General features: G+C 41.2%; 1 protein-coding gene across 5 annotated transcripts in view; it reads left to right on the plus strand.

Annotated features, from left to right (window-relative positions):
* The first annotated feature begins 12295 nt into the window (after positions 1-12295).
* Brms1 (breast cancer metastasis-suppressor 1-like protein) overlaps positions 12296-16251 on the plus strand; it is a 95896-nt gene continuing 91940 nt past the window's right edge. For all 5 annotated transcript variants that reach the window (XR_011392902.1, XM_070092206.1, XM_070092205.1 and 2 more), the window contains exon 1: positions 12296-12690. Coding sequence is in view for 4 of the 5 variants with exons in the window: in XM_070092206.1 (XP_069948307.1) it covers positions 12546-12690 (145 nt within the window). In the remaining variant the exon portion in view is untranslated. The remainder of the gene's footprint in view (positions 12691-16251) is intronic.

The raw sequence follows: 16251 nt of genomic DNA on the forward strand, positions 1-16251 counted from the left end.
AACTGCCTCCCAGCACACATAAGGGGGATTACCAACAGACCCCTGGCAGTCTTCAAGCTGGCACTGGACAAGCACCTAAAGTCAGTTCCTGATCAGCCGGGCTGTGGCTCGTACGTTGGTTTGCGTGCAGCCAGCAGCAACAGCCTGGTTGATCAGGCGCTGATCCACCAGGAGGCCTGGTCACAGACCGGGCCGCGGGGGCGTTGACCCCCGAAACTCTCTCCAGGTAAACTCCAGGTAACTGTATATTAAAATTTAAAAAGGATTATAGTATATGCACACATTTATATAACAGAAGGAGAATATATCTTAATCATAACACTCACCAATTTGACTGGAGATTAATGTATATCATACTCAGAAAACCTCACTGGCCAGGTTACTACATAAGACTCATCTGAGGTTCCTGGAGCTGTCTTGTCCAGTCGCCTGATATCTCAAGTTATGCAGGAATGCACATCCAACAATTTTGTCTCCTATTTGAGAGGTGTAATCCTAATTTTAACCTCAAGAGCACGAAAAATTCTTCCCGTTACACCAACGTTTCTAATCCAAATTCAAACAAAATGGCGATTGACCCCCCCAGCCGCAGGTTTCCCATTTTCGATAACATACTTCTTTTAAAAATACAATATAGGGCATCTATTTACCTATAAATTACCGTATTTCCGGAAAATGTATACAGTATTTTCCACAGGGTTTATAGTGAGGCACATATGTATGTTTCAGAGAATTTCCTGTATCGGGGGTTAGTTGGGGATGAGTCTGTACTTGTTTTATTGAGATTATGATGTAGGTCATTCCGTTTAGTGACTAATGTTAAGGTTGTGATTGATATATTTTTTGTGAATATTCTTTTTATTGTATTGAGCCTTTGTCATATGTTACAGTAATACTATGTAAACTATATACACCTGAAAGAATTTTGATTCAATGATGTTTATATAATTCATTATCTGAACCTGTTACAAAGGTCACCTGTAAGTTATGTCCTTGTTAAGCTTCTTGTAAATAGGGTTCAGATATCCCACTCTTCTCAATGTTACGTATGCTATATAGCAATATTTGCGAGTGTATATTTGCAATCTTTTTGTGTCAGTTAATTTGTGTCGTGTTTATTTTGTCAGTGTACGTTATCTAGGATTGAGATCCTTAATGTATTCATTTTAAATTTTCTTTAAGGGGTGTTATGTTAAGCTGTACTGTTTATAAATAAAATATATAAAAAAATAATGTTTGGTAAGTTTTCTAAGGTTCTTTTGGTACAAAATTATTAATTTTTACATTAACATAAATTAAAAAAATATATATCTTTGAATGTATAAGAGAATTTTTTAGAAAGGACTTAATTTTAAATGAGTTCCTGCACTTAACAGGTAGAGGCAGTAACAAGAAGAGTGTCTGCTGACTCGAGTCTTATACACAGATCGACACCATGCTCTGCCCTTCTAGGGTAGGGTTGGTGCCTGAGCCCGAGCTTGCAACTCACAAGCCTGCCATTCTCATTAGCCCCCTTGGGGCGGGGATGGCAGACCAGAGAGGCCTAGCTTCTCCCTACGAGCCCCGTGAGGGCAGAGAATGTGGCTAGGCCTGGGGACAATTGGTCCCAAAGATGAGGGGGTACTTGTGCTTCCTCCTATGGGAGCCTTAGATCTCAGACACTCCCTAGACAGGGAGCCAAAGCCGGGCCACCACTTGCAAAAGGCCCGGGCCAGGAGAATACCGCTGAATCTTTAATAATAATAATAATCTTAATCACATGCCATGGCCAACCCTAGGGTTGGGGCCAGCCTCGAGTTCATGAGGTTGTTCTACATCCAGGTAATACGCTGGCTCGTTGACTATGGAGCACTTGCTCTGGTTCATGTCAGACCCACAAACATCAAGTCACTCTGTGGTCCAGAGCACAGCTGTACGGGCAATGCTGGGGGCTCCTAGGTGGGCCAATGCAGTGGCTCTGAAATTTGAGGCCCAGCTACAGCCCCTTGAAGACAGGATCCAATTTGTAGCAGCCAAGAGAATAGCAAAGTACCTCTGACTCCCAGGGGCTGACAAACTGATGAGGGATTTACGGGTTCGCCAGGGACATGTCATTCCAATGTACCCCGGTCGCTGATGGATGTGGTCAGTTGCAGATGCCACAAGGAAGCTCCTGCCCATGACATTGCTCCAGGCGGGAGGCTGCGACAGACCAGCAGCAAACTACACGGTGCCACCCTCTTGGGCACCAAAGCTGTTGGCGGTGCACTGGACAACCCTACCAGGCAGCAAGAGGCATTGCCCCCAGCACATTCTGCAATGACTTGCCTCGGCTAGCATTGCGGGTGCGGAAGGCCCAGGGTGTGTGCCGAATTACACCGATGGCTCCAGAGACCCAGTGGCAGGCTGCACAGCTGCTGGGATGTTCCACAGCAATCTGACAGCAGGTTGGAGCCTCCTGGACCATTGCGCCATAATCCAGGCTGAACTCTCTGTCATCCAACAAGCTCTGCAGCATGCACTTGCAGACCTTCAGCATCCCCCCGTCATCCATGTTGATTCCAAGGTAGCGATCCAGGCAATTATGCACGGAGAGCCAAGGGACAACATACACTTGATTACATCCATCCGGGGTGACCTGCAGACGCTCATAGCCCAGGGTCGCAGGGCCACCATCAACTGGATCCCGAGCCATGTGGGTATCCCCGACAATGATGCCGCAGATGAGGCTGCAAAGACTGCAACCCTCGAAGCACAGCCACGTACTGCAATCTCCATCAACCTCAGCCAGATTGCACTGTGGGCTGCCAGTGCGGCCAGGCGCCCACTCCCTGACCCTGGGGATTCACGGAGCCTCTGCTGATATGACAGGGCAACCCACAGGGCGCCCCCTCCAAGTATTCGGACGCAAACCAGAGAACTGAGAGTGCATATCCACTGCCTATGCTTAGGGTATCCCACCACTGCGCAGATTGTTGAATGGGCACGAGAGGAGCTCTGTGCCTATTGTGATCGAATGGTTCCAAAACCCTTTTAGACTGCCCAGCTATGATGCCCCTTTGCCATAGACACTTCCCAGTGACCCCAGTGGGGCAGCACATCTTGTGTACTTAGCTGTCAGAGACTTGGAAACCTTACTCCCAGTCATTCAACATCACCCGACCTCCCCCCGTCCCCCGCTGAAGTTGCTGTGAGGGCCTGCTTTGGGCCTCCTTTACACCGCACGCCAGCCGCCGTTAGTGCACACTAACTTTTGGTACGTCAATTGGCCATAGAACCAGAGAGGAACCTCCCTTTCCACCGAAAAACTGCCACGCATGTACAAGAAAAGATAAACGACACTTCCCTATCTGGGGAGCCAATGCCGGGTCACCAAACTGGAAGAGACCCGGGCCGGGATCCGTACCGGCAAACCAAATAGAATAGAAGAACATAAATTGAAGGAAAAGAGTTTATTGTTTATTTTTTAATACTCCATTTTAGGGTAATAATAACACATTTGTGATTTAGTATAAATGTGAAAGATACCATTATTGATCACAAAACCCATTTATGTTCCTTAACCTATTATTAGATATTCACTGGCTAACATACATATACCCGTTATTGTGAATTTTTAATTCTTTACATACGTAAGTATATACATTACATATATACACCAGTTTACAAAACTAACACAATCTCAGCACGCACGCACACACTAACAGCCCTCGCACACTCACACACATGAATGCGCACGCATACTGGCGCGAAAAATCAGTAAATGAAATGGACTACGAGACAACAAAATGCAAGGAGGCAGAGAGGTTTGTTCCCAAAGCTAACAGAAATACGGCCATATCCCACTTTACGCCATTTCGGTCTAAGTCAAATTCGCGTTTACGCCACTTTTCTAGAGTAAATTTCAGTTCAGTGAACGTCATTCCATCCGACTTTATGTCACTCAGCAACGTCGCCTACGTCATATTTTTTTTTTTACTTATGTTCATTATTCTTTGTAGTGTTCTTTAAGGTTAATGAAAAGTTATAGGCTTTTGCGAGTTATTTACGGAAGTTTTACTGTGTTTCTAGTCATTTTAAGGCATTATGTCCTGTTTATGTCGAAAACCGAGTTATATCACAGCTCTTGGAACCAATTACGTAATTATATAGGGCGGGGTATAACTGTTGTGGAAATTTTTTACATAATTTCCTAAATGTAGAACATATAAATAAATAATAATTGTGTAATAAAATATGATGCTGATTTGACCCTTTTGAGAAATTTCGAGTGAGGGGAGTGTAGAAGAGCTGTGGAGTGACACTGGGGGAGGGGGGGATGCCATATTGAATCTAATGTGTGAGCACTGGATGGAGTTGTGCAATGTAAGCAACCGTTTTTGAAGGTCAATTGGAGTTTTTTGGCCTGAATTTGTAATTAGGAACCTGTGTTAATGTCCCCTGCTGCAGAATTGTGAAAGGAAATTTGCAGGACCTCAAGAATTACATGTGGATGGCAGAAAATGAGGGATGTAAACATTACTCACGGGGGAAGTGCACCATTAGTCCTTGCATTAGATCTCTAGCTGGCCAGTGTAGGGTCTAGGTGTTAGGCAGGTGGTGTGGTATGATCTGTCTACCCAGCAAGCCTAATTTTATGCAGTCCACAACTTTAATATACCAGAGTAGCTGGTTTTAATATTATAATTATTAATTTAATGTCAGGTCTAGCTTTTTGTGAGAATGGTAGGGAGTGGACCTCAAGGAAGTGACAGTTTGGCAACCTGCTGTGACTAAGTCCCACTTACCTCACCAAAATTACTTGCAGATAATAATTCAGGTATTGCCCTGTAAGCCTCATGCAGGTAATTTACTCAGGTAATAATAATTTTCACAACCATAATGGGAAGATCAGAACGAGCCCATGGTTCACTTAAAATGTAGAGAGGCCAAAACTAAGTGCACTAGAAAATGGAAAAAATATAGAAGACAAAGGACCCAGGAAAATAAAGAAATTAGTTGAAGGCCAGAAACGAATATGCACGGGTAAGGAAGGAGGACCAGCTACAATACGAAAACGACGTAGCATTGTAAGCCATTGTACAGCCACATGATGAGATTTGTAGTGATACTTATTTGGTGATATTTGTAGAGATAATTGTAGTGATGATATCTGTAGTTGTGGAAAATAATGTATTTTCCGGAAAAAATACAGTGTATTTTTTATGTAAATTAGTGTAATACATTGTATTTAATAACATTTATGTCATAAAAAATGGGAAATTTTCTGTGCCTGCCCTGGAGTTTACCTGGAGAGAGTTTCGGGGGTCAACGCCCCCGCGGCCCGGTCTGTGACCAGGCCTCCTGGTGGATCAGTGCCTGATCAACCAGGCTGTTGCTGCTGGCTGCACGCAAACCAACGTACGAGCCACAGCCCGGCTGATCAGGAACTGACTTTAGGTGCTTGTCCAGTGCCAGCTTGAAGACTGCCAGGGGTCTGTTGGTAATCCCCCTTATGTGTGCTGGGAGGCAGTTGAACAGTCTCGGGCCCCTGACACTTATTGTATGGTCTCTTAACGTGCTAGTGACACCCCTGCTTTTCATTGGGGGGATGGTGCATCGTCTGCCAAGTCTTTTGCTTTCGTAGTGAGTGATTTTCGTGTGCAAGTTCGGTACTAGTCCCTCTAGGATTTTCCAGGTGTATATAATCATGTATCTCTCCCTCCTGCGTTCCAGGGAATACAGGTTTAGAAACCTCAAGCGCTCCCAGTAATTGAGGTGTTTTATCTCCGTTATGCGCGCCGTGAAAGTTCTCTGTACATTTTCTAGGTCGGCAATTTCACCTGCCTTGAAAGGTGCTGTTAGAGTGCAGCAATATTCCAGCCTAGATAGAACAAGTGACCTGAAGAGTGTCATCATGGGCTTGGCCTCCCTAGTTTTGAAGGCTCTCATTATCCATCCTGTCATTTTTCTAGCAGATGCGATTGATACAATGTTATGGTCCTTGAAGGTGAGATCCTCCGACATAATCACTCCCAGGTCTTTGACGTTGGTGTTTCGCTCTATTTCGTGGCCAAAATTTGTTTTGTACTGTAGTGATACTGGTCCTGTGGGGAGCAGCAGCAGGATAATACTGCACCACCTCTAGGGGCCCTTAACAACAACAACAGTTTGGTGTGTGTCATGGGCACCAACACATGGTGTGTGATTCTCTCCTACTTTATCCATTTATCAGCGATGCAGATTACATGGTGAGTTTAAATATGTGGCCTGTAGTTATAACTTTTCTCTTGACATATGCAAGACATCACCATCCCTGTAGAAGCCATTATTAGATGTACTAGTCATTATATTTTGTTGTTGCAGAAGTACTATGAAGATTCTATGTTCAATAAAGCCTAGAGATAAGGCCTGTGTTTCTATCACAACAATTTATTGAACATAGGATCCTGGGCTACCTGGTGGTGATCCTGCGCTAGACTACATCACAACATGGAGCGTTTACTGAAACCTGAGAGGCTAGACTGTGACCCCAGCTTATCAACGGCTGCTCAGGAATGGAAGCACTGGTTTAAGACTTTCGAAAACTTCTTGGGAGCCCTTCCTAAAGAAGATCTAGATAAACTAAGTCTGCTCATCAATTTTGTGTCACCTAAGATATATGAGGCTATTTCTGAGTGTAATACCTACGAAGATGCTATCAAAACCCTCAAGTCTCAGTATATTAAACCTACAAATGAAATCTTTGCACGCTATCGCCTTGCAACTCGCCGCCAGCAGATTGATGAGTCCTTAGAGGAATACTTTCAAGCACTGAAAATTTTAGGTAAGGACTGTCACTTCCAAGCAGTGACAGCTGCTCAGTATTGTGAAGAGTCCATCAGGGATGCTTTTATCAGTGGCCTGCAATCACCAATAATAAGGCAGCGTTTATTGGAGAATAAAACTCTCGACTTAGCCGCTGCCTTTGACCAGGCAAGAGCTCTAGATTCAGCCCAGAAGAATTCTGAAGTATACAGTACCACTCAGCCTTCTCGAGTGGTAAGTGCTGCAATTCCTGACCAAGACTCTTGCAATGAAGTTACTGGGGAACCTGCCTCAGTGACAGCAGCAGCAGGTACGGTGTGTTTCTTTTGTGGTTTTTCAAGACATCCACGTCCAAAGTGTCCTGCTCGTGAAGCAATGTGCCATAAATGCCACAAGAAAGGTCACTTTGCTAAAGTATGTCGTGCTAATGCATCAACAAGAGCTAGTGCCTCCACACATTCCAGTGATCATGCGACTCTAGCAACAGTGACTTCTGCGGCTACTCCAAATTCACTGTCAAAGGCAGTTGTGAAAGTATTCATCAAAGGAACAGAAGTAGATGGTCTTATTGATAGTGGCAGCTCAGAGAGTTTCATCAACCTTGACTTAGTTAAACGGCTCTCCTTGACTCTACATCACTCATCAGGTACCGTTTCCATGGCATCAACAGCTCTCTCTATTCAGACCTTAGGGTTTTGTAAGGTAAATCTCAGAGTTAATGGAAAGGATTATCAAGATGTACATTTAGCTATTCTGCCACAACTGTGCTCTGATGTTATCCTTGGTCAGGACTTTCAGAAGCTGCATGGTAGTGTCACCTTAACATATGGAGGTGAACTGCCTCCTCTTGTTGTCTGTGGACTTAGCACTTTAAGGGTAGACCCACCAAAGCTGTTTGCAAATCTTACCGCGGATTGCCATCCTATATCAGCTAAGTCACGCCGCTATTCTTATGAGGATCGGATGTTCATTGAGAACGAAACTCAGAGGCTGCTGAAGGAGGGTATTATAGAACCGAGTGATTCCCCTTGGCGTGCACAGGTTGTTGTTGTTAAAGATGGTTATAGGAAACGGAGACTGGCTATCGATTACTCTGAGACAATCAACAAATTTACACTTCTTGATGGGTACCCTCTACCTCGAATTGACGATACAGTGAACAAAATTGCTCAGTACTACGTGTTTAGCACAATTGATCTGCAGAGTGCCTATCATCAAGTCCCTATAAGGAATGAAGATAAACCATACACAGCGTTTCAGGCTAGTGATGGCCTGTATCAGTTTACCAGAGTCCCTTTTGGAGTCACCAATGGGGTAGCCTGCTTCCAACGAATTATGGATTCACTCATTCAGGAAGAGCAACTCATGGGAACCTACGCGTATTTAGATAATGTTACCATTTGTGGCAAGACCCAGGAGGAACATGATGCAAACCTTGATAAGTTTTTGGAAGCTGCCAAGAAGAAAAATATCAGTTACAATGAGGAAAAGTGCACTTTTTCAACTAAAAGGCTTAGCATCCTTGGTTATGTAGTGGAAGGAGGTTCAATATTCCCAGACCCTGAACGACTACGACCTCTACGGGAACTTCCAATGCCTCAAGACAAAAAGTCACTCCGAAGAACTCTTGGTCTCTTTGCTTATTACTCACAATGGATCTACAACTATTCAAGTAAAGTCCGCCCATTGAGTGCTACCACATTTCCTGTGACAAAGGAAGCAGAAGCCGCTTTCCATACTCTCAAACAGGACATTGAAAACTCAGTAGTTCAAGCCATTGATGAGTCCCTACCATTCGAAGTGGAAACGGATGCATCTGACATTGCCATTGCTGCAGTCTTATCTCAGGCAGGACGACCAGTAGCCTTCTTTTCGAGAACTTTTCAAGGATCAGAGAAATGTTATGCTGCTGTAGAAAAGGAAGCCCAGGCCATCATAGAAGCAGTTCGCCACTGGAGGCATTATTTAACTGGTAGACATTTCACCATAAGGACTGACCAACGGTCCGTGATGTATATGTTCGACAAGAGGCACAAAAGTAGGATAAAGAATGACAAGATATTACGCTGGAGGATGGAACTATCGTGTTATGACTTTGATATTCTGTACCGACCGGGTCAAGAGAACATCTCACCTGATGCATTCTCTAGGTCCCACTGTGGAGCAGCATGTCATGATTTGCAATCACTCTCAGCTCTCCACAAGGCTTTGTGTCACCCAGGAGTTACACGCCTGTACCATTTTGTCAAATCAAAGAACATGCCCTACTCAGTGGAAGATGTGCGACAAGTGATCAGAGCATGCAGAGTATGTGCAGAGTGCAAGCCAAACTTTCATCAGCCAGAGAAGACTCATCTCATAAAATCCACCCAGCCTTTCGAAAGATTGAATATAGATTTCAAAGGACCTCTACCAAGCACAAATCAGAATAGGTATTTCCTTAACATAGTAGATGAATATTCAAGGTTTCCCTTTGTATTCCCCTGTGCAAATATGGCTGCTTCAACTGTTATTAGTTGTCTTTCACAGTTGTTCTCTATTTTTGGTATGCCAGCTTATATCCATTCAGACAGGGGATCCTCGTTCATGAGTAACGAACTTCAGGAGTTTTTGGCTAGCAAAGGTATTGCCTGCAGCAGAACAACAAGCTACAACCCTCAAGGCATTGGTCAAGTGGAGCGGTTCAATGGTACTATATGGAAGGCAGTTACAATGACATTAAAGTCACGCAATCTACCTGTTCAACACTGGCAAACTGTCCTACCTGATGCTCTTCACTCTATTAGATCACTGCTGTGCACAGCTACTAATGCAACCCCTCATGAAAGACTCCTCAACTATTCACGTCGTTCCTCTACGGGAGCCTCCATGCCCACTTGGTTATGTCATCCTGGACCCGTTCTCCTGAAGAGTCACCGTAGGATGAACAAGACGGATCCTTTAGTGGAAGAGGTAGAGCTCCTGCAAGCTAATCCACATTACGCCCACATTCGCTACCAAAATGGTGAAGAGACTACAGTATCTACAAGACATTTAGCCCCAGTTGAAATCCCTATTAGTGTGGAATCTCAAGATACACCAATAGATGTGAAAGATGCTTCGTTTTCTCCTGGAAAGCCCCTTGAGACTACCCCTATGGAAATAGAGGATTCTGCTCCAGCAGTTAATCAAACCCCGCTGGAAAATATCGAACCTGGTGAAAAGGCTCAAGGGCTACGAAGGTCGGGACGTGTACGTCGCCCACCTAACAGTTTGGGAGATTACTGTCTCTGATATTTTAGAAGGGGAAGATTGTAGTGATACTGGTCCTGTGGGGAGCAGCAGCAGGATAATACTGCACCACCTCTAGGGGCCCTTAACAACAACAACAGTTTGGTGTGTGTCATGGGCACCAACACATGGTGTGTGATTCTCTCCTACTTTATCCATTTATCAGCGATGCAGATTACATGGTGAGTTTAAATATGTGGCCTGTAGTTATAACTTTTCTCTTGACATATGCAAGACATCACCATCCCTGTAGAAGCCATTATTAGATGTACTAGTCATTATATTTTGTTGTTGCAGAAGTACTATGAAGATTCTATGTTCAATAAAGCCTAGAGATAAGGCCTGTGTTTCTATCACAACATGTACTCTGATGAAGATTTAATTTCCTCATGTTTACCATATCTGAGTAATTGAAATTTCTCATCGTTGAACTTCATATTGTTTTCTGCAGCCCACTGAAAGATTTGGTTGATGTCCGCCTGGAGCCTTGCAGTGTCTGCAATGGAAGACACTGTCATGCAGATTCGGGTGTCATCTGCAAAGGAAGACACGGTGCTGTGGCTGACATCCTTGTCTATGTCGGATATGAGGATGAGGAACAAGATGGGAGCTAGTACTGTGCCTTGTGGAACAGAGCTTTTCACCGTAGCTGCCTCGGACTTTACTCTGTTGACGACTACTCTCTGTGTTCTGTTAGTGAGGAAATTATAGATCCATCGACCGACTTTTCCTGTTATTCCTTTAGCACGCATTTTGTGCGCTATTACGCCATGGTCACACTTGTCGAAGGCTTTTGCAAAGTCTGTATATATTACATCTGCATTCTTTTTGTCTTCTAGTGCATTTAGGACCTTGTCGTAGTGATCCAGTAGCTGAGACAGACAGGAGCGACCTGTTCTAAACCCATGTTGCCCTGGGTTGTGTAACTGATGGGTTTCTAGATGGGTGGTGATCTTGCTTCTTAGGACCCTTTCAAAGATTTTTATGATATGGGATGTTAGTGCTATTGGTCTGTAGTTCTTTGCTGTTGCTTTACTGCCCCCTTTGTGGAGTGGGGCTATGTCTGTTGTTTTTAGTAACTGAGGGACGACCCCCGTGTCCATGCTCCCTCTCCATAGGATGGAAAAGGCTCGTGATAGGGGCTTCTTGCAGTTCTTGATGAACACAGAGTTCCATGAGTCTGGCCCTGGGGCAGAGTGCATGGGCATGTCATTTATCGCCTGTTCGAAGTCATTTGGCGTCAGGATAACATCGGATAGGCTTGTGTTAATCAAATTTTGTGGCTCTCTCATAAAAAATTCATTTTGATCTTCGACTCTCAGTCTGGTTAGCGGCTTGCTAAAAACTGAGTCATATTGGGACTTGAGTAGCTCACTCATTTCCTTGCTGTCATCTGTGTAGGACCCATCTTGTTTAAGTAGGATCAAGAGCCCCTCACCAGCATCAAGAAACCTTCCTTGAGGAGATGATTCAGAAGAAATTTTAAACAACATTGTAGGTACAGATAATGTTTATTTATATACATCTGTTCCTTTTGTTACATAAATTAAAATATAAATCAATAATATGTTTGAGTGTTAATAATAAGAGAGGATATAATTAATGTTAAAGTGATAATAATAAGAACCAAGAAAATAGTTAATGTTTGTTGACAAACATAATATAATATAATAATAAGAACCAAGAAACTAAGAAACTAGTTAATGTTTGTTGACAAACATAATAATATATAATAATAATAAGAACCAAGAAACTAGTTAATGTTTGTTGACAAACATAATAATATATAATAATAATAAGAACCAAGAAACTAGTTAATGTTTGTTGACAAACATAATAATATAATATAATAATAAGAACCAAGAAACTAGTTAATGTTTGTTGACAAACATAATAATATAATATATAATAATAATAAGAACCAAGAAACTAGTTAATGTTTGTTGACAAAATAAGAACCAAGAAACTAGTTAATGTTTGTTGACAAACATAAGAGGCAAACATATAATATATAATATATAATATATAATATATAATATATAATATATAATATATAATATAATATATAATATATAATATAATATAATATATAATAATATATAATATGCCTAGACAAACATAATAATATATAATATATAATATATAATATATAATATATAATATATAATATAATATATAATATATAATATAATATAATATATAATAATATATAATATGTAATAATAATAAGAACGAAACTAGTTAATGTTCAAACAGAGGCGCCTGACTCGAGTGTTCCAGTACAACACGACAATTATTTATCTTTATTACTCTCTTCTTCAACCACATTATGACTTCAACCAAGTTATTTAGTTTTTAATGCAGTGATCTACACGAGTGACTTTTTTTATGGAATATCCGGCAGAATTGAGCGTGAGCAACAGCAGCAGCAAGTTGATGGGCTGCGCCTCCTAGCATAAGTGAACAATTAAGAAGAATTAGTGTGAGTCTTGGTAGGCCTAGGAGGAGATATGCCAGGTGTGAAGAGAGTGCCAGACAATGAAAGGGACGACCACGAGAGTGAAAATGAAGATGGAGACCAAGATTCTGACAGTGATCATAGTTCACTGGACGAGTCTATATCATCTGATGGCACTGAGTCTGATGATTCCTCAGGTAACACACTTATACTTAACAAAAAAATAACATAAATGTACTATAATGCTATCCTTTTATTAATTTTTATGTTATCCTAGGTAATTTACACATATGCTGCTATGTTATGATAACTTATGTAACTATTTCACGTGTACCTGTAGTTGAAAAAACTAATTAATGTTTCTGCCACACAATAAACTTTATCAAGTTACAAACAGATCTGCCTGGGTGAACAATAACAATATACAAGTGTGGAGAGTTAGGTGGAGAATGTCGAGGAGGTTGAACTTGAGATTGACCTGCACGGCACGGGCGACTGTGTGTTATGTAGGATAACAATGAAGTTTCTTGGTAACAGGTTCAGCCATAATGAAGTTTCCTGGCAAGTTCAGCTGAACTCTTTGCCAGGAAACTTCATTGTCCTACATAACACACACTCGCCCATGCCGTGCAGGTCAGTCTCAGATTCAACCTTCCCAACATTCTCCATGGGACTTCTGCACCAGCCTTCGTTAGGTGTGGAGGTCTCTCTCTCACCTGAGTATCAGTGACAAATTTCCCCCGTTCTCTCTGGGACGCTTGTCTTCATCTATTTTGCCCACCGGGCACTCTACAGGAGGGGCACCTAGGAGGGACACCTGTTCATTGGCTTACTTTAGCCAGCTCCATTTTTTCTGCTCTGCGGAAAATTCTTTAACGGTCTTTGGTGGGAAGCCGGTTACTGAACTCAGGTTGGGCTTGGCAAGGGGGTCCACTGGATCTAATTTGAAACTATATGTTTCTATCTCTGTTTACAAAGGAACTTTTGTTCCTTTTCTCTCATTGCCCCAGCCTTGGGCAACAATTTTTTCTCATCCCATCGAGAAACCAGGCTCGATACGGCGTATGCTGTCAGTGGCCCCTCATAAACCCAACAAAGAAAGAAAGACAACAACAACATTCTCCACCTGACTCTTCACACAATATATACTTACATATTCTTTACACTTGATAAAGCCCATTGTGTGGCCAAAACATAAATTTATTTAAGTACAGGTACACAAAATACAGTTACATAAATTATCATAATATAGCTACATATTTGTCGATTACCTAGGATACCCCAGAAAAGTAAATAAAATGATCGCATTATAGTGTATTTGTGTTAATTTTTTCTATCGTGTCCTGTATTTTATGCCATTTATCTCCAAGCTTGTATGTTACTCTGAGCTTAGTCTTCTTCATGATAGTACCACCACACAACCTCATTAGCCTTGCTCACTTACCACAAAATATCCATATTATTAACACAGAAAAAAAACACCTACCTCTGTTGTTATAATTATTTACAGATGTATCAGCAATAGTAACAGTAATAATAATAAAAATAATAATAATAATAATAATAATAATAATATAATTATGTATTTATTGATGTAGCAGCCATAATAACACATTATTATAATTATGTAATATGTTTAATATATCAACCATAACAACACAATGATAATAATTATATATTGACTTATCAGTCATAATAGCACTAATAATAATAATAATATAAATAATTATATAATGATATACTGAACAACAACTGTGGTGTTGATTCCTGCACTTAAATCTGTGTGATTTGTATGATCTAGTAATAGGGGTGATCAGTAATATGTTGCTTGGTCATTGTGCTCAAGAATCATTAACTATAGGACAGGTATGTTGTTATTGACAGTATATCTAGATAGATGCACACTTGCATCATTGGCTATAGTTATCAGTAAATACTTGGAAGAACCTGACAGGAGTTGACAAGTTTTAGTGCTTACCATACAACTTATGTACATAATACAATGAGTAAGTATTTCTTGTGAAAAGAATTGTTTTGGGAATATTAAAAGAGGTTGGTTATTAGGTATTGTTTACTTAATGTTAGATTAGGTTAGGTAACACTTGGCTATGTATCTTGACCTGAAAATGTTGCCCATTTTGGTTTATATTGGGCCAGGCATGAGATGCTTCATTGTGCTGCACAACCTAAATAAATGCATTCATTTTCCTTATACCATCTGAAAATAACAATTTGCACAAGAAATTATTTATTTCAGGATGTACATATGTTGTATGTGTTGATTTGAGAAAGGGTAGAAATGATCTGAGTTCCACCGAGTAGTTGTTGGTAACTATTTCTGCATTATTTTATAAATGAAATCATCCAGAATTGCTATGGTCATGCAGTTAAGACAGATTTCCATTGTGGAAATGTAAAAAACATCTAATGTAACTAAGCCTTATTCCCATGTTCCACTTTGGTATTATTTCATGAGCAAGATCATCAGAAATTGACATGGTTGTGAAGGATTCTTTTTATAATTTGCACACTCACTGTGCAGACCCATTCTCTCATATCTAGGCCAAAATTTACCACTTGCAGCTTATCTGATTCGGCAGAGCTCATAACGTAAACTACATGAGGGACACTGGCCTCAATGACATAGGTGTTTACTGGTAACATTTGTGAAATTTAACCCTTTCACTGCCCAGACCAGACCACAAAGTTAGTGGTCTTGGCTCAATTTATGCATTGGTGATTTTGCCCACTTTGAGTCCTATTTTAAAGCAATTATTATTTTTATTATTTTTATTATCACACTGGCCGATTCCCACCAAGGCAGGGTGGCCCGAAAAAGAAAAACTTTCACCATCAATTCTCTTATTCAATTTGACCAAGAAACCACCCATTCATCTATTTCACTTAACCTATACAGTGCACAGAAGTTGGTAATTTGCCCATAATAAACAGCATAGACATTCTTGGCATTAAAACGTTTCCTCTGTTTATTAGTCGCATCTGCAGGCTTCTCCTATACAGTGGACCCCCGACATTCAATATTAATCCGTTCCTGAGAGCTCATTGAATGTCATAAATATCGAAAGTCGAATTAATTTCCCCCATAAGAAATAATGGAAATCAAATTAATCTGTGCAAGACACCCAAAAAAATTTTTTTACCACATGAAATATTAAGTTTAATGCAATAGAATAATTACAATAACAACAATAACAATAGATTAATAACAATAGAATAATTGACACTAACCTTTAATGAAGATCAGGTGATGATTGATGGGATGGGAGGAGGGGAGAGTGTGGATGGTGTTAGTGTTTAGAAGGGGAATCCCCTTCCATTAGGACTTGAGGTATCAAGTCTTTTTCTGGGGTTACTTCCCTTCTTTTAATGCCACAAGGACCAGCTTGAGAGTCACTAGACTTCTGTTGCACAACATATCTGTCCATAGAGGCCTGTACCTCTCATTCCTTTATGACTTTCCTAAAGTGGTTCACAACATTGTCAGTGTAATGGTCACCAGCACTAGAAGCTTTCTTGGGGCCCATGGTTACTTATTTTGCAGAAACAAGCACCAAAAACAGTGATAATATGGATAATATGGAATGTACCGAAAGTATCCTTAGATGCGCGCACACTGGCTGGCTTGTAAACACTGGCACACATGGGGCAGTTCAGGCCACACGTGGACACGTCTCGTGCGAATCGTATCGAATAGCGGGTTTTCGATTGAACATCGAGGCAAAATTTTTGCGTTAAAA

Source organism: Cherax quadricarinatus, chromosome 38 (assembly GCF_038502225.1).
Source record: "Cherax quadricarinatus isolate ZL_2023a chromosome 38, ASM3850222v1, whole genome shotgun sequence".
In the NCBI taxonomy this organism is placed as follows: Eukaryota; Metazoa; Arthropoda; class Malacostraca; order Decapoda; family Parastacidae; genus Cherax; species Cherax quadricarinatus.